Source organism: Callorhinchus milii, unplaced genomic scaffold (genome assembly GCF_018977255.1).
Source record: "Callorhinchus milii isolate IMCB2004 unplaced genomic scaffold, IMCB_Cmil_1.0 Scaffold2, whole genome shotgun sequence".
In the NCBI taxonomy this organism is placed as follows: domain Eukaryota; kingdom Metazoa; phylum Chordata; class Chondrichthyes; order Chimaeriformes; family Callorhinchidae; genus Callorhinchus; species Callorhinchus milii.
Window position 1 is genome coordinate 23855540 of NW_024704743.1, and position 18976 is coordinate 23874515.

At 41.5% G+C, this 18976-nt stretch overlaps 1 protein-coding gene across 4 annotated transcripts in view; it reads left to right on the forward strand.

Annotated features, from left to right (window-relative positions):
- Positions 1-18976, forward strand: part of LOC103176257 (catenin delta-2) — a 447491-nt gene that overhangs the window by 277919 nt on the left and 150596 nt on the right. For all 4 annotated transcript variants that reach the window (XM_042331893.1, XM_042331892.1, XM_042331894.1 and 1 more), the window contains one exon: positions 4019-4268. In XM_042331893.1, the coding sequence (XP_042187827.1) occupies positions 4019-4268 (250 nt within the window). The remainder of the gene's footprint in view (positions 1-4018; positions 4269-18976) is intronic.

Sequence of the window (18976 nt, forward strand, 5' to 3'; positions counted from 1 at the left end):
GGGAAACCAGTGGAGTTGGGCAAGGATGGGGGTGATAGGGTCGCAGAGGACACAGGCTGCAGAGTTCTGGATCACCTGCAGCCTGTGGGGAGAGAAATTGGGGAGGCCGACAAGCAGTGAGTTTGCATAGTCAAGCCTCGATGTAACGAAGCAGTAGTATTAATTAGCTGTGCTTAGTCTCAAGCACTTTGGGACCCTACCCCATGTGAAGGGTGCTAAATAAATGCAACTTGTTGTTGAAACAAAACAAAAGATTCCTATGAAACAAAGACGCTAAGTGAGCACGAGGTGGCAACGCCCATTCCCGGAGCCCTGGCTCCCGCTGACTCTCAGCATTCTCACTGCCATTTTTTTGATATGATATTGAGTGTTATTCTGATAAGAGTTTGAGGTTCCCAGCTACGGCCAAGGTTCTCAGTCCAGACTGACATTACAGTGCAGGACTGGGGGAAGTGCTGCTTTATCAGATGTATTGTCTTTTGGATGAGACTTCAAACAACAACAAATAATTGCATTTACATAGCACCTTTTATGTTTGGAGGATGGGAATCTATTAAACGTAAGTGGATGTATAAGATCCCTTTTCATTGTTTGAAAAGAGAAGTGTGTTTCTCCCTGTGTCCTGGTCAACAAACTCCAGACTGATTTAAAAAAAATAGTGTAGCATGGCTGTTTGTAGGACCTTGCTGATCATAATAATAATAATTCTTGCATTTAATATAGCGCCTTATCACATCTTCGCGATGATGCCAAATCACAGCCTCTTTTGCCCTCAAACCGGTCATTACATTTCATAATGATGACTTTGAGAATGTTCATTCGACCTACCATCCATTTTTCACCAGTGTTACTTGGAAGCCGATAGTCTAAGCAAATTCAGAAGGAAACGGGAGAGCTATCAGTAAAGAAATTGATTTGAGAGATCAAATTTAGCTGAGAAATCATAAATTCTCCGAAACAAAGGTCCCATATAAATATAAATGCCGTTGTTATTTTTGAGAGTGGGTAGTGTAGAATTTTGTTTTAGTTTGGGACTGGCTAGATGAACCGCAGTGGTATATGGATATACCTCCTGTCCATTCCTGTTTTCCTGAAACGTTATTGGCTGTCTCTGATTTAATGAACAGGATTAACTAACTCACCTTTGTTTATTGAGTCATATTTGGGCATAGCATTGGAATATGAATAGCATCTTTAGTATGCATGTCAGGTCTCGTCATTGATAATTATATACAATATCCATGAGAATAAGTGATTGTAATTTGATGAGCGTTTGGTCCACACAAAAAAATGTTCTGAGAGCAGCTTTTAATGAACTCCAACCTCACACCGACTCCTTAAAATAGAACATTCATCAAAGGCAAATCAACAAAGGATGTTTGAAGTATTGGCATTTGACGAGGCTTTCTTATCTTTAAATGTAATCCTACCCTCTGCGGGACTGACGTTGGACATTTTATGTTAATGCGCTTTACTTCTTCTAACAACCAATAGCGTAAATAGTCTAAGATCAGGTTTTGGCAAGAGAAAAATCAATTGTGGCATTCAGTTTCTTCAGTACCTTTGTGTTTGTTACATGATTATTATTGCTGGCTACAATTTGTATATCACCAAAAAGTGCACTTATGGACAGGAATAAGGGTGAACCTCCCCCATGATGATGGTTTAGCCTGAAACCACTCTATCTATCCATCCATCCAACTCGCTCTCTATCTAACTTGTTCGCTATCTCTGTATCTAACTTTCTCTATCTTAACTCATTTTCTATCTCTTTATCTAACGCGCTCTCTTTGTACCTCAATTTATCGAACTCCCTCCATCTAACTTGCTCTATCTCTTGTTCTCTATCTACTCTATCTAAATCACTGTATCTCTCGCTCTCTGTCTAACTCTCTCTAACTTTTGCTCTCTATCTAACTTGTTGTCTGTCCAACTCACTCTCCATCTAACTTGCTCACTATCCCTCACGCTCTATCTCTCACTCTATCTCTTGCTCTCTATCTACATTGTTTTCTATCTAACTTGCTCTCTTTCTCTCTATTTAACTTATCCTCTACATAATTATATATCTATCCCTTTTTCTCTTCTCTTTCGTCTCTCGCTTTTCTCTCTTAAACATACAAGTAGATTCCTTATTTATGATGGCTTCCTGGGGTAATGCATTTCACATTCTACATTCTAATCTACAGCTCTCTGTGTGAAGATTAGGTCTGATTTCATGACAACATCCCTTGTATTGATGTATTTGGTGACTGGCCCCTGTAAAGAAAGGTGATCCGAACACAGCTCTTTCTGATTAGCAATTCACTTCTGCTTCAGCAAAGTGTTAGTTTCTGCCAGACCTCAGTGATCAAAAATGTAACTTATTCAGCACCAGTGTGCAAACACGTCCGATGGAAATGATGATTTGAATTCCATGGCTGGACTACACACAGGACTGCGCCCTTTTCCAGCACCCTCTATCTCTTCCTGCTGATCGCACAAAATCCCATTCCTTATCATAACTGAAGACTAGCTTCAGTAGTGGAGTCTTTAAAGTTGCAGAGCTATGACTTTTGTGAACTTAACACTTATTGTACACAGCCGGAATGAAAAGTCTGATAGGAACAGATTGGGAGGTGTGGGGAGGGGGAGAGGGCAATTTGTAATTTGTGCAAACCAAAGGTGAACACATGTACAAAGACAATTATTGACCAACAATGAAGAGGCTTCCAGAGGCCTGAATTCAATTTGCTCTTAGTCTATAATATTGTTTTGTCTAAAAAAAGTACGTTGGCAAAGAATCGTGGAAAATTCTTAAGTTTAGTCTTACACAGGTACTTTGTAAGAACTGTGAAAAATGGCTTCTAAATTGGGAGCAAATTGAAGGATTTTCCACAATTCTGTGCAATCTTACATTTTAAGACAAAATTAGTGACTATTTTCCTTGGGGGAGATAAGCAGGGTGTCCTTAGAGCTGAACTAGCAACGGAATGTCAGAATCGAGCCAGCCCTCTCTGGGGGTCTTGGTAGTCCGGTTCCTGAGCTAGGCGAACAGACCATTCACTGGGGTCAAGGAATCATTGCACTCAGCTTCTGTTAACCCTGCACGTCAAAGCCCAAACAGTCAGCAGTAGGAAAGCTTGCCAGACAGTGATATCAATGACAAGCTGTACGGTTTTAGCTGGTTAGATTCCCAACGGTAGTAGCAGTACCCCAACCCACACTTGGGATCCCCAAGACCTGTCTCTTACCAACCCACGCCTAATACTTTCCAGAATTAGGTAAGCAGGATGCGTCCCTCAAGGATGTATTCCTTTCCAACAGTCTGTCTCTCGGATTTCCATGTGCAGGTGGAATATATGGAAATCTCAGTTTGGTTTGCATACTCCTAAAGATGGTGATGGGTTTCCACGTGTGTCAGACACCCGGTTAACCAAACAAAAGACAGAATGGTCCTACAATCTAAGACAAGGTAGATTATGTCAAGAGATTATGTGTACATTTACATTGTTTTAAGTATATAAATAGGTGCCCCTGACAAATTAGACCCCATAAAGTTTTTAACACAGTCATTCTCTAACCAGCCCACCATGGCTGACAGTCCACATACCTGTGATCTGAGCTTAGGGCAGCTGTATGTTCCCACCACGTGCCATCTTACTCCACTTCCCAGGCAAGACATAGGACAGAAGTATGCTTGATAACCTGCCTGAGATTCCTGTTGCTCTCCTGATCCGGGTGGGGGGAAAGGGTGGAAGTGGAGATGGAGGTAGAGATAAGAAGGGTAAGGATGCAATGCTGTCTCATTAAAAATGTTTTAAACTGTTCCTTTAAAAGTGTCATGTAAAAGCTACCGCGTGTTGTTTATTTCTTGCAATGTGTGTGCGTAATACTCTGTGTGATTCTGACAGTGATTTTGTTCCTCTCAAACCCTTGTACTTATGTGTGTGCGTGGTGTTCCTCTGCCTAGACCTGGTAAACCATTTCTGTGAGCAGGTCCTCAGTTTTTTGCTTTGTCCCTACTTTCCTACTGTAGCCCCGTCCTCCCCTGCTGTTGACTCCGTACCCTTGCAGCGCACAACCAGCCAGCATGCCAGCCAGAGCACGGCCACTTACCAGAGAGCCAGCTATGCCACAGGGCCAGTGGGGAATTACGCGGATCCTTACCGGACACTCCAGTACTGCCCTTCAGTGGACTCGCCGTACAGCAAATCTGGGCCAGCTATTCCGCCTGAAGCTACTTTGGCAAGGTCACCTTCCATCGACAGCATTCAGAAGGATCCCAGGTGAGTGCTCCATAAATTGCATGTTTTTTTCCACATTTCCTAAGGAGAATGCTGATAAGAAAAGTGTGTGAGAGAGAAAGTCAACCTAGAATTATAGAGAAAGATTTATTGGATTATTTCTTCCTTCTCCCCCCCCCCCCCGCCTCCCTCCACCCTTTCTCTCTCATTTATTTCCCATCTTCTTGTCATACGTATTTCCCCAGCCAAATAGGCAGAAGATAAAGTCCTCTGGAGCTTTTGCCACTAGGAGGTGCCTAAGAGCAGTTTAGTGTAATTTGCTCCCTCTTATTGGAAAGCAGGCCATGTGGGCAATCTCAAGGGTGAACCTCACTCTTACTCACGGTGACACAGGTGTCATTTCCCATCTCAGATTATTTCTCTCTCTCTGTGGCACAGTGCCTCACTCCCTCTCTCTCTCTGTGTGACAGTACATTACTCTCTTGATGACACATTGAATCATTCCCACTCATGGTAACGTAGAGCAGCACCCCCTCTCTCAGTGACGGTGTGCATCATTCCCATTCTTAGTCACACGAGGCCTCATTTCCTCTCTGTGTGACAGTACATTATTCAATCTCGGTGACTCAGTGAATCATTCGCACTGTCAGACACAGTGCATCACTCCCTCGCTCAGCGACACAGTGCATCACTCTTTCTCTCAGATACACAGTGCAGATTCACAAAAATTCAGGCAACACTGTAATAATGCATTGAGGTTTTTGGAGCTGACACAAGTTTGGATACAAATGGAAGATTTAAATAGAAACCTTTACATACCATTTAACCCAATGCATCTGTGTCAGTGTTTGACTGTAAAATGTGCTCCTCGTTTCCAAGTTTTGCTTTGGAATAATGAAGTGAGTAAGTCAACCAGTCCTGCTGTTGCTGTTAAAAAGATTCCAGATATCTGCACAGATACGGTTTGTGTGCTCTCCAGGAAAGTTCGAGACTCCTCTACACTCACTGGCTTCTCCTGTGTTTCTTCTTTAAAATGGTTGTTAATTGACAGACTTAATTCTTGGGCAAGGAGTCCCCTTTGATTCAGGTCCTCAGCTCAGCTTTGCTGTTGTATCCTTGCACCAAATTATTGAAATAACTCGAGTAGTGTTTAATGTGCGATGTGTTGGAGGTGAGGGGAATTATGGAATGTGAAACTAATTTTCTCTGGAAAAACAGAAAGGCAAAACTGTTAAACTTCAGTCAGATTTCCATAACCCCTATTTTTTGAGGGGGAGGGGTTTCTTTCTCCCAACTCCCCAGGTCCAAATTAGTCAAATCACAAAAAAGTCTCCAAGCATTACATGTAGCATCTTGACCCTCATCCTCAAGGTCAAAGGTACTCATGAGTCTGTATGCAAATTCCAGCCGAACAAACCACCAAAAGTTGGGCATCAATTCCATTCTTAACATCACCACATGATCGAGACCCCGGATCAATATATGTAAATAAAACGCAGTTAAAACAGCACCTCACCTTAGAACAAAGGGCAAGAAACACATGCCTATTTCACTACACTTTTTATTAAATCCTGTGAAGGACTTTGAAACAACCACCCGACATGAAAGGTGTGATATCAAATGTCAGGATCGTTAATTTTTTATATTGTTGGTAGATCGAACCTTCACGTGCAGAGCGTGTACATGGGGTGTTTACGGAGCCTGTTTGTGCAATCTCAGGTGTCCCTGTACTAGTAACAGGGATTTCTTCTGAGAAAGCCTTGTTACTGCGCCTCTGAAGGCACAGTGACACTTGGATCATTTCCTCTTGCCTGTTCCAGGCAAAAGTTTGGAGCTGTCAGACAAAATCAAACTCCGGAGTGGCTGTGCATTAGAAAATATCGCATCGCCTTTGTGTCTGTTTGAAAGCTGCATAAGAATATTTTATGGGCCAGCAAACAGACCCATTGGCTTGTTGCAGTATTATCTACAGCCTCCCAGGGACCAAAATTAGTTCCCACACAGTGAGGCACATCTCTTATGGATGCTTCCTTATCGTTAGTCATTAAATCTCTGAGCTCCCATAAATAGAGCAAGATTTCCTTTAATTCGATGTTAAGATTCCAGGAGCATTTTGTTCCTCTGGGAGAGAGTGTAGGGCACAAGAGTAGCCTGTAGACTGTGCGACAGAGGGTAATTGAGGATGAAAGGCCATCCTTTCACTATGTGGCTTTCACCATGTGTGTTGCAGCTACAGCTATCTTTCACTTTCAATTGAAATAATAAGGATCCACATCCGCATTAGTTTCCGATATCACACTGCAGCTTCCGTTCCTGTCATGCTTGCGCAGGGTATCTGCCCAAAACACACACAGTCAATTCACTTTACCGTATTTTCTGTGAAGCACTTTGAGATGTCTCGAAGACGTGATAAAGCGCTATATTAAATCCAAGGATTATTACTATATTCCCTCAGACTACATAATTGACTGCCCATGTACATCATTGCCTATAGAAATGCTATACTTCATACAGAATGGGCTCCCAGAAATGTTTACATTGGTGAACACAAAACAATATTGATGCTTGAGTGACAATAATCTGCTCCAACTTCCAATGAATCCCTCACCTGCCATCCCAAACCCCTCTCCAGCTGACACCGGCTAACTCAACATAGACAAGTGAAGGATTGAACCTGGGACCTTCCTAGGCTGCTATCACAATACCAGACAGCTCTGCACATTTATAGCACTAAGCCGTCGGGGTAATCCATGTGAATTATTTTTTGAACCTTTGCTGCTGCTTTCCTGGTTTGCTTTATTGGTTCGACTATAGGTCACCCTCCCATGCCTCCACCTCCACCCCTCCTGATTCGAACCCCCAGCTCAGGTGCACACCTTTCTGTCCAGTGCTTTGGGAAGTGCTCCTGACGTTAAAGGCGCTATACACATGTAATTTGTTGAGGTTACATGACTTTTGGAGACTCATTGTTGTCCCATCCAGGGCTCTTCGGGACCTGGAACGGCCTCCTGTGGGAGGAGGGATCCTGTTCACAGCGATCACTATAACAACCAGGCAGTGTTACAGCAGTTGACGTTATGGTACAAGTCACACGGCACAGTTTTACATTTTTAAATTTAAGTTTAAAAATTTGCCTTTATTAATGTGGGAGTCTATGGACCAAATTATTTCTGGTTCTCATATTGTGTTTTGAACCTTATTTTATGATGTTTCAGAGCTGGAACGGGTTAACTCGCCCGTCAAGCTCCCAGCTCTGTCGGGCAACATATTGTTCACTGTCTCAGGGAATATGCATTTCAATAACCAAACTTTCTGTAACATATACCCCAGGCTTGGAAATCACCGGGTCCTATCTGTCACTTTTACCGGATCAAAGGATGGTCAGCACTAAAATAATACATATAGATCAAGCCCACTTTTCCCCCTGAATGTGCACAATCAACCCTAACCCAAACTGTATTCACCCTCTTATACACCAAGGGAAGGTTTGGTACAGAAACTCCCTGATCTCCCATAGCATCTGAATTTATGAGTACTGTTTATCAGCACTGTTCAGCTCTGGGTTACTCCCTCCCCCCAACACCCCCAGACGGCATTCTTCTCCAGATCCCAGAACCACCAGCTTCTGTGTATTAAATGATCATTTCATTCTGCATTTCATCCCTCTGAGCATCAATGATTGCCCAAGCCAGATAGTTATCCACCTTTTGTTTGGAAGAGTTAAATCAACTCAATCTCAACTGGGATCTGTCTGTCTGATCTATACCTGCTGTACTATATGTGCCCATGTTGGTGGGTGAGGGAGAGAAGGCTTTGGAAGTAGATTGTATTGAAATGAGTTTCTGTTGTTTGGGGTGACTTTGATTTACCGTTTGCCGTACTGCAGCAGGTCATTAGCAGGTCTATTATTATTAATATTAGCAGGTCTACCTGTCCTCATGTAGTTGAGTGCAGGGCTCAGTTGCTGCCAATGAAATGTGCAGTTTAACTGCCCAGTCACTGAGAGGCATCTCCATAGCGTGCTTTACACAAGCTGCCACTTGCACTTATTCTGGACAATTACATTACAGCAATCCTTTGCCACACTTAATGAGATTCTAAAAGGATTTGACTGGCTGTGCATTACAGTATTTAAGGTGGTTTCCAGTTCAGGGCTGTCGACATCAATGCTATTTGAATTGATTTTTATTTCTTAATTAACCTCTTTAATTTACTGATTCAGCTACGCTACTTGTTGGTCAGTTCATGTTTTACTGTGTTTCACTGATCGCCAGGTTTTAATCCCAATTTGAACTCTTTTTCTTATTGTAAAGTACTGATCCCCATATTTCCACACTGGACCCATTTTAACAGTTTCCTGGTCTGGTGGTTCAGAAGAAAATGGTTTTGTGTTTGGGCAGTGATTGAGGGGTCTGTGCAGTAGTTGGTCTCGGGCCTCTGCTTGATTATTAACCCCGGAAAAATGATCTGTCAATCAACTAACAACTGGGCTCCTACTTACAGAGACGTGTGGAGGCTTGTGGAGTAAAGAAACCTGCCTAAGGTTTCGCCCTGCTGTGAATTGAACCCAGCTCCTCTTGAGGCCTCTAACCAATATGCTTAAGGACTCCACGATAATCCAAGGACATAAACTTGGCTAATGTCACCCGAACATTAGCATTATTTAACATTTAACAGTCAATGAACTTTACAGTATATTCTGTAGCTCCCACATTTGCTTAAACAGCAACATTCACTTTACACTCGTATTGTATTTTGTAAAATGATTTGAGACATTTATTTTTACGTGAGTGGCGTTATGTAAATCTATGTTGTTACTATTGTTAATATTGGAATCCTGAAGCTTAGTGATTAGAGCTCTCATCTCGCAAGCGAGAGGATCTGGTTTCAATTCCCAAGCAGGACGAAACCTTAGGCAAGTTTCCTTACTCCACACGCCTCTGTTTATCTAGCAGTTAGTAGGAACCCGATTATTAGTCGATTGGTGGATCGCTTTTCCGGGGGTAATGATCCCTTCAAAATAAATAAATGGTCACTCAATCCACGACTGTTTGTGGGACACTGCTGTGCGCAATTCACTGCCGCATTTCACCCACAAAATATACAGTCAATTCGTTTTACAGTATATTCTGTGAAGGGCTTTGAGACGTCTAGAAGACATGATAAGACGCTATATCAAATGCAAGGATTATTAAGATTATATTTTTATAGTGCCTCATCAGAATTTTGAGATGTCTCAAAGAACCTCACAGGATTTACTGTGAAGTGTAGTGACTGTTTATTTGTAGGCAAACCTAGAAGCACAGCACACGTCCCACAAACAGTCATGAAGTGAATGATCAATTATATCTGGGGGATTATTGGCTAGGACACCAGGAGAAACTCCCTTCTCTTTTTGAAAGTGCCATGGGATCTTTAACGTCCACCTCAACAGGCGTTATTATCTTGTTACAAAGGACTACAAAAGAAAGTGAGAGGTTTTGAGTGCATGTGGGGGACAAATCCTGCACCAATACAGATGTCACGCTTGCTTGATCCTTCTACGGAGTGTTCACAAAGTCTTGTTACCCCCATGTTTTTTTCCTACATTGCATGTACCAATAACTCAAACATGTGGAAGAATGATGATAATTGTATTTAGAAGTAATTAATTGTATTCAGTACTTAATTATAACTATATTTAGACGTCCAGAGGATTGATGTGATGGCACCATTTTCATGGCAGATAATGATCTGTCACCATAGTCAGGGCGACATATTCTGTAATATGGATGGAGCAGCAAGGCCAAATGAATCTCTCCTTTCAGCTCCTCTGTAGTTTCATATCGCTGTTTTGTAGTAGGGGGTAAGAGGACTTTGTGGACACCCTGTACATCCCAGAGAACAGGTGTAGCGCCTTCTGAACTGTAGACATCTTGCTATGTGTACAGAGATAGCCACTTCCTGGGATGGGTAAGAAGGCTTTTACCAATCTTATCTGACTCATTCTTAATTTATAGGAAATGTTAAAGGGCTTTCGTTTGTATAATCCATTTATAGGTCAAACTGTAGCATGGCTGGAATCCAAAGTGCTGAGGGAGGATATAGATGGGAGTTCTATTTTTAAAGCTAACAATTTTATTTTTTCAGCTTCCTCTCAACGCTACATAAAATAGTGAGAAACTAGGTGTGAAGGCAACCTTTAGGAACACATATTTCCCATTATAAGAGAGGAATGAAAAGTTCACTCACGTCAGTGAGCAGCATGTGGTAGACCCCAATAAGAACAGGAAAACCTAAGAAAGATAATAATAATCCTTGCATTTGATTTAGCGACTTATCACATCGTCGAGACATTTCAAAGAACTTCACAGAATTTATTGTAAAGTGGATTGACTATGTATTTTGTGGGCGAATATAATAAAAATGTACCCTGCCACAAGGCATTAACGATTCCATAGTTTACTAAAATTTACACAGTTGTGTACGAATTGCCTACAGTGTTTGCCAATAAATGCACAATCACTGCACTTGACAGGAAGCTCTTTGCATTGTTTCGATGTTAGTCATAGTATTAAATGCAAGGAGTATTATAATAATAATAATTTGGCATTGTGCCATTCACGTCGGGAGGTCATTTCAAAGCACTTAACAGGATATACTATGAAGTGGAGTAACTATGTATTTGTTGGCAAATGCTGCTATTGTTAGAATATGTACAGTAAGTAGGTCCAGAAATTGCTTAATTTACATACAGCAATACAGTCAATTACTCTCTCCTGAAGCTTGCATGTGGACATAAAGTTCATCTAATCAGTTATAGCTACGAAGAAGAGACTGAAATGTCTGTTTGAGAGAGAGAGAGGAGAGAGAGAGACACACACACAATGGTAGATCCATGACATTGTTTCAGATGTGTGAAATAATGCTTGTGAGTTCACAAATACTTAAGCAACATGGTAAGCAGCTCCAGGTAAAACACAAAAGATAGAATGGATTCAGAGAAAGGAGGAAAGGCAGTGGAGGATCCCATGTTTCTGAGGTCAAATTTCCCCACAGGACTGTCTGACCTATGTTTTCATTTTATGAGAAATCTAATCTAAAGGGGCAAGACCCATAGTGCAGATTAACATCAAAGTTGAAAGATTTAAAGAAAAAATGAGATATCCCGGTACTCCAGTGGCTAGGCCAAGACTAGCTTGGTTCTAACCCTTTGACACATTCACTTGTCCGGGCACTGTTGTGTTCCCAGACCACTAATTTGTTTGCAGCTCTGTTTGCTGGTTTGGCTGTTTTCTACACATCAACTATTGACCTGGTGATCGGTGTCAAAGTTGGAGTCTGGCCATCTCTGATTGACTGGAAGCTTGTCCTCTAACTCTAGTTTCCAGGCAGTGATTAACCTTATCATCTCCTCGGCTGATGGGAGCAAGTAGATCAAAGAAAAGAGGTGACACATGATACTTAACATTTAATTTATTTCTCTGAAAACGGGTCAGAAAAGGTTGGGTGAGGTAGATTTTGTGGGGAGAGATTAAAATTACATTTATATGTTTTAAAAAAAAGGTGAGTGGGATTCTGAGAGGAAAATGGGAGAATAAGTGTTTGAGTTTTATCTAAATGTCTGATGCGGGGGAAACTCCAGATCCAAAACATTCAGACATCACATTAGACCGGATCTGCATTAGACCAGATTCCTCTTCCAGGTTATCAGGTCACCGCACGTAACACCTCTGGCATTATCCAGCCAGCTTCCTGCATTTGAGAACAGCGCACAGAAGTCAAGACAGTCTGCACCGTATGCTGGCAGTGTCCCATGAGTCTACAGGCCTAAGCAAACACATGCTCCACTTATGTGCTCAGTAATTGGGGTTGCCCTGTATTTGTATTAGCATTTATTCCCTTTGTTTAAAGTTAAAATTACTGTTTTAAAGTTATGGGCGTTCGCCCACAAATATACAGTCAATTCACTTTACAGTGTGTTCTGTGAAGCGCTTTGGGACGTCCTCCCGACGTGAAAAGCGCTATATCAAATGCAAGGATTATTATTATTATTATTATTATTCCTCATAGTGCGTGAGCTGAGAGTGTGCAGAGAATGGTGGCTCTAGAATTGCTCGCAATAAAAAGCGTGTAGATAGGAGGAGAGAGAGGAAACACAGGGAGTTGTGGGGTTAAAAGCCTCTTTATTCACTACCTTGAAAAAGTATAGAAGTTTTTGTGGAACTCACTGCCAGATGCTATGGTTGAAGAAAGAGTATAAATGTATTTAAGAGGTAACTGGAGGGAGAAGGGAATAGAGGAGGTTTAGAAGATGGATTTAGAAGAGGATTAGGAGGGGTAAAGGCTTGTGTAATTGTATAAACACCAGCACAGACTAGTTGGGCCAAATGGCCTATTTCCATGCTATATCAGTCTGCAATTCTATGTATTCTCAGTATCATATCAATTGCAATTTAGGAGGAGGTTTTCAGCCCATCCAGTCTATGGTACTAATTCATCCACCAGAGCTATCTACTCTAGTCCACAAGTTCCCTGCCCTTGCCATGTCCTTTTATACTCTGCCTCTTCAAATATTTATCCCTTTTAAACATTATTATGACCTCGATCTCAATAGCCACTTGTGGCAAAACATTCTTAATAATAATCGTAACAACCCTCTGCATGAAAAACATTTCTGATAACTTCACCCTAATAGGCGTGCAGTCAGAACTCATCAGGTTCACAGAATTATCAATAGTACAGATGTATGTCAGCATGGCTTAGTTCATAACACTCTTGCCTCTGAGTCAGAAGAATGTGGATTTAAACCTCCTATCCGGATTTTGAACTCGCAGCCCAAATGACACTCCAGTGCTGAGCTGGGGGTATGCTGTAATGATGCTCTCCTTCGAGATGTTAAACCCAGGTCCCATCTGCCTGTTCAGGTAGACGTTAAAGATCCCGTGGTGCTATTTGAAAAGAGAAGGGAGTTTCTAGGGAGGTTTTCCCGGTGATCTGGCCAACAATCCCCCCAGATAAAACGGGTCATTCACTTCATGGCTATTTTTGGGACATTGTTCCACGCAAATGAACTGCCTCGTTCACCCACAAATGCACAGTTACTACACTTTGTAGTAAATCCTGTGAAGCATTTTGAGACATCTTCCTGACGTGATAGGGTGTTATACTGTATCAACTACAAGGATAGATTTCTTTTAGGATATAGTATCGTGGGATACAGTATATAGTTTGGGACATGACATGTGCATGCAACTGCCAGATGGTGGAAAGCGAATTGGGTGGAACTTGGTCTTCTTTTGTCTGGCAATTCTTATGTTCTTATGTTATGTTCAAGGATTGTTATTATTAGTGGCAACAATACAGGAGAATGCCAAGGCTGGTGGATACAAGACTGATGAGAAAAGGGTTAAAGAGAGGATTCTATCAGCATTCTCCTTGGAAACGACAATTAAAAGTTCAAAAAGTTTGTGTAAAATGACTTTTTCTATTATCTGTAAAAAAAATCCAATTTACAATTTTGAGTTGCTGTAAAAGCATACTTTAAAGAACAGGATCTGCTCTGTGCTATTAAACCTTAATGTGCTTTATATTTCTGGTGACCCTGCTGTCTGCTCAGCTGGGTGAGGTCATTTATGGCACACACAAAAGCTGGGATAATTAGAAGGAAGATCAAGTGAAATAAGTCCTTTTTTTAAAAAATGCCTAACTGACATTTAAAATAAAATAAGATAAAATTGGTTATTCACTTTATGGCTGTGTGAAGGAAACTGCTGTGCAAAAATTGGCTGCCACGTTTACCTCCAGACACAGTCACTACATTTTACATATATGGCGCTATATTAAATGCAAATTATTGTTTCCACTGCACCATATCCACAGTGCTTGCACTTGTTTCATAAATGTGGTGCCGAGGCTTTGTGTGCTTGCCACGTTCACCCATTAAAGGAACAGCCAGTGGATGGACAGCAGCTGGGTTTATTTTATGGGTTGGACTGACTATGTGCATACATACTGTATGTGTTCAGCAACAATTACAGGTGCCCTCAATTATTTAATTGACAACCAGTTAGACATTAAAGCCTACTGTACTTTGCGGGTTGCGCTAACCATGTGCAAACAAATGCATACAGGAGGAATTGCCAGAGCACTTCACATTATGTATTTAAATGGCCACCATTAATTCCCTCTGCACATGGACTTACACATGGTTAGCATGACCAGAAAGTTCGACGCCCGTGACCTTGCTGATGAAGTTGTGTCCCTGCCACAGACCCTGTGAAAGTCGCCGAAGAGTTATGCTGCTTGAGAAAAATGGTAGGATCGCTATGGACCCAGCACGTCACGAGGCAGAGCAAAGTTCAGTTTTCATCCTGTGTCGGTGATTGAATTTTATTCTCCTTTCCCGGAAAGCTTATTTGCATCTTATTAGGTACTTGCCGTGCATACAAGTATTGTCTGTGGTGGTAGCTTGTACCCATTCACACTGACGTGGACTGCCAGGAAATAGCAATGAAGTGTTGCTGAATGAGTTAGTTTGATTGTTCCTATGTTAAAATCAGAGATCCAGTTTATCATGTGTAGAAGGAAGGAGGTGGTGCAGTTAGTTTTGTTGACAGGAATGTGGGGAAGAGCTCAGGTTGTCTAGTTGAAAAAGAGTTTCTCCCAGTGTCCCGGGCAACAAGACCCGAGATAAAGTCGGTCACTCACATCATCGTTTGTGGGACAATTAGCTGCCGTGTACTCCTACAAATTCACTATACTTTACAGTAAATCCTGTGAAGTTCTTTGAGATGTTTTGATAAATTGATGAGGCACAATATCAAGCACAATCATTACTATTATGTACATGGGCAGATCTGCCTTATTTCATGCTTCAGTGCCCTTTGGAAATGTTTCTCCCCCCGCCCCTCCCCCCAAAAAAAATCCTACAGTGGTTCCAACAAATGGCAACCAAACACTTTCAGCTGCAGAGTGCGACATTTGAATGCCATTTGCCAGGATTTAACTGGATTGAGGTTAAACCTGTGAAGCAGCACTTAGACTCTGCGGTAGCAGCTCCAACCTTTGCCAAAGTCAGGGAAAGGTCACACCCACACTACAGCTATCCGCTGGATTAACCACCATTTCTAGTCATTTAATAATTTGATATCACATGGAACAGTTTTCACCTCCCTAGTTTTTCACATCATCTTCGTCACAGTTCGGACACTCGTGTTCTGGTGTGCAGAGGGGCAGCTCTGGGTGGTTGTGTCATGTCTCAAGGGGTTCTTGGGGAGATGTGTAATATCTGGGGTGTGGGGGGTGGGTCTATGAATTGTGTCTCGGAGGATTGTGAGTAATGTCTTCGAGAGTGAGGAAAGGATTGTGTAATGTCTCGGGGCATCTCGGGAGGGAATGTATTGTCTGGGGGAGGGGGCGCGGTTGTGTGCTATGTCTTGGTACTTGCTCTGACTTTTTGCTGTTTTACTATTGTAAGCATGGCTCCCGATTATGGCAGCGTTGGCGTATCTTATGAAGGCTTAAAGTCCATAAGAAATGAGGGAATACAGATTAGGACAGCATGTAATGGGATAATAAAATGATACTGTAGTTGACTTTTTTAATAGAACTATGATATTGTTACAGATGCAGGCACCGGGTCATATGAAGGTGTTTATGAAGCTGCAACTCATAACAAATGTCTTCATAGCACATGACGGTGCCTGAAATTCATAATTGTTATAGATTTTCTACATTCTGATATTACAAGGATAAAGTGTACAACATAAGGCCTCTGCTAATAGTGGCAGACCATAAGGCAGAGTTCAAGGTTAAAGTACTGGGGTCAATTAATCAATGAAACGATTGATCTCTTTCTCTCGCAAAGTTGGTCGCCTTGAATTTATATATTTAATTATTTCGAATGTTCCATATTTATTACACAGTGTTTGTTCTAGGCCCAGTAATCTGGTGCCAAGAATCCCTGGCTGGGAACAAGCCTCAGCTGAAGGTTTTTAATATCCTTGTTGTGTCCATAAATTATTTTAAAAGGGAATTAGATTTTTGATAAAGAAGAACATTAATGGATGTGGGGAACAAGCAGGAGGGTGGGGTGCACAGGGCACCCGTTTTATAAAGGGGCACTTTGTAATAGGATGACCTGGAGGTAGAGAACAAAATAAACAGGATAAAGAACATGGGAGGTTGCGTATGTTATAGGAATGGTCACTGCCTTCAATCACGTGCTCCCAATCCTTCCACCAATGCATTGCAGCGCAACTTGACACCTTTACAAGATGCTTTGGCACAATGGTTTGGCTCAAAGCCGTTGATAATTGCATGCATTTGACACCTGATTCATGAGATACCGTAACCCAGGGCAGTGTGAACAATTGTACCTCCCTGAATACGGAGAAATAAACTTGAGATCTTCCTGGTCCTTTCTGACCGAGCAAATCACTGAATAAACTCACTGAAGCATTGGGGAGTCCTCATATTCTAACATTTGACCTCAATGTTAAATATAGTCCCTTTTGTATTGTACGCAGATTCCCAAAACTTATAGCCAAATGCAGAAAAGGATCTTTGGAATGGAGCGTAATTAGTATTAGGAACACGGTATACGTTGCCTTGCTATCGCTTTCTGGAACTGCAAGGTCTTTGCTTCTGATTTAATACTGTATTTCATTTGGGTACGTTGGCCAGCTGTATTGCTTGCTAAACTTCCTGTGCAGAACAGGAAGAAGCACGTACATCAATTTTATTGACATAAATAACCAAACAGTTGAGTTGACATTTAATCTTCTGGAGCAAGTCATTCTCTGTTGCGACTTTACAGAGTGAAACTCTTTCTCTCCATTTGTTATTTGTTGCAAGTTTCTAAAGTGTTTCTTGCTGTAACTTTCACAAGTATTTTGAATCCTATAAATCTTTATGCTGCTTTACTGCACTGATATATTTTTCATTGTGGGTTTTCATTGCTTGACCTTTCAAGGTTTCTGGTAACTGCACAAATTTTCCCCCAAAGGAGCACAGTTTTTGATTTTAGATTAGGTGAAGGGAAGTATGATATAAGTACAGCATTTGCCTACAAATATGCAATCATTATAATGTACATTCAAGTCCTGGTGTGAGAGGCACTAATAATAATAATCATCCTTGTATTTGATATAGCGTTTTACACGACTTCTAGACGTCTCAAAGCGCTTCACAGAATATACTGTAAAGTGAACTGACTGTATATTTGTGGGTGAAACACGGCAGCAAATTGTGCACAGCAGTGTCCCACAAACAGTCGTGGATTGAAGTGACCAATTTATTATTTTTTTTTCTTGAGGAATTATTTTCAGGTGTGTGGAGCAAGGAAAGTTACCCAAGGTTTCACCCTGCCGGGATTCAAACCCAGGTCTTTCACTTGCAAGGCAAATGCTCTAATAGATGCGCTACAGGACTCCACTATATCAAATCCAAGGATCATTATTAGTATTTAAGTACACAGTGATTGTTGTAGGACAAAGGTGAGCATTTCTGAGCCCCAGTGATCATATTTTCTTCTCAAAATACAGGCATTTGAATGAATGAAGGTAGATGGCAGAGCTAAATTATGAAGTAGCTACATTTGTATAACATTGTCTCAAATGTAGAGAAAAGCATGATGCCCAGCTCAGAAAAAATTATATCCCACGTGGAGAGGTATGTTACCTCTTAGGGTCTTAAACCTCATTCTCTAGAATTTGCCAAAACCTGTGCTCCCGTCCCCAACTCCCTTTATGACCAATGCAGGACACTAAGGTTCCATGCACTGTGCCACAATATTGGTTTATATCTCAAAGGGACAGGTTTACAGCTCTATTCCATGGTTATTTGACGCAGGAATAACCTTCAGTTGAGATTTCAAATATCCAAATGGAGGTTGAGATTTTTGGGCCCAAGTACAGATATGCAAATGTGTCAGCCTGGCTCGGTTGGTAGCACTTTTGCTTCTGAGTCAGAAGGTTGTGGATTCAAGCCCCATGTTAGGACTTTGCGCTCATACGGTCAAGGCTGACACTCCAGTGGAGTCCTGTAGCTCAGTGGTTAGAGCACTCGCTTTGCAAGCGAGAGACCTGAGTTCAATTCCAGGCAGAGGGCGAAACCTTGGGCAAGTTTCCTTACTCCACACGCCTAATAATAATCCCTCCAAAACCAAAAACAATAATAAAATTGGCATTTTCAATCTACGACTGTTTGTGGGACATTGCTGTGCGCAATTGGCTGCCGCGTTCGCCCACAAATTTACAGTCAATTCACTTTACAGTGTGTTCTGTGAAGCGCTTTGGGACGTCCTTCCGACGTGAAAAGCGCTATATCAAATGCAAGGATTATTATTATTATTATTTGATGAGACTTTAACTCTGTCTGCCTTTAAAATGAACGTTAAAGATCCCACGGCACTATTCAAAAAGAAAATGGAGTATATCCTAGTGATCCCACCACAATCCTCCAGGTAAAATAGGTCATTCACTTCATGGCTGTTTGTGGAACATTTCTGTGTGTAAATTGTCTGCTGCTTTCATCTACAAAAAATGCAGGCACCACACTTTACAGTAAATGCTGTGTAGTGCTTTAAGATGTTTTGGTAAAGTGATATGTTTGGTACTATATCAAATACAAGGATTATTATTATAGATGCTAAGTATCCATTTCTCATACATATATTTATACTTGCATGGTATTCAGGGATCGCATGTTACATCATTTGTATTGTGCAGTCTGACACATTAGTATATAATAAGTCTGATATGTCTGGT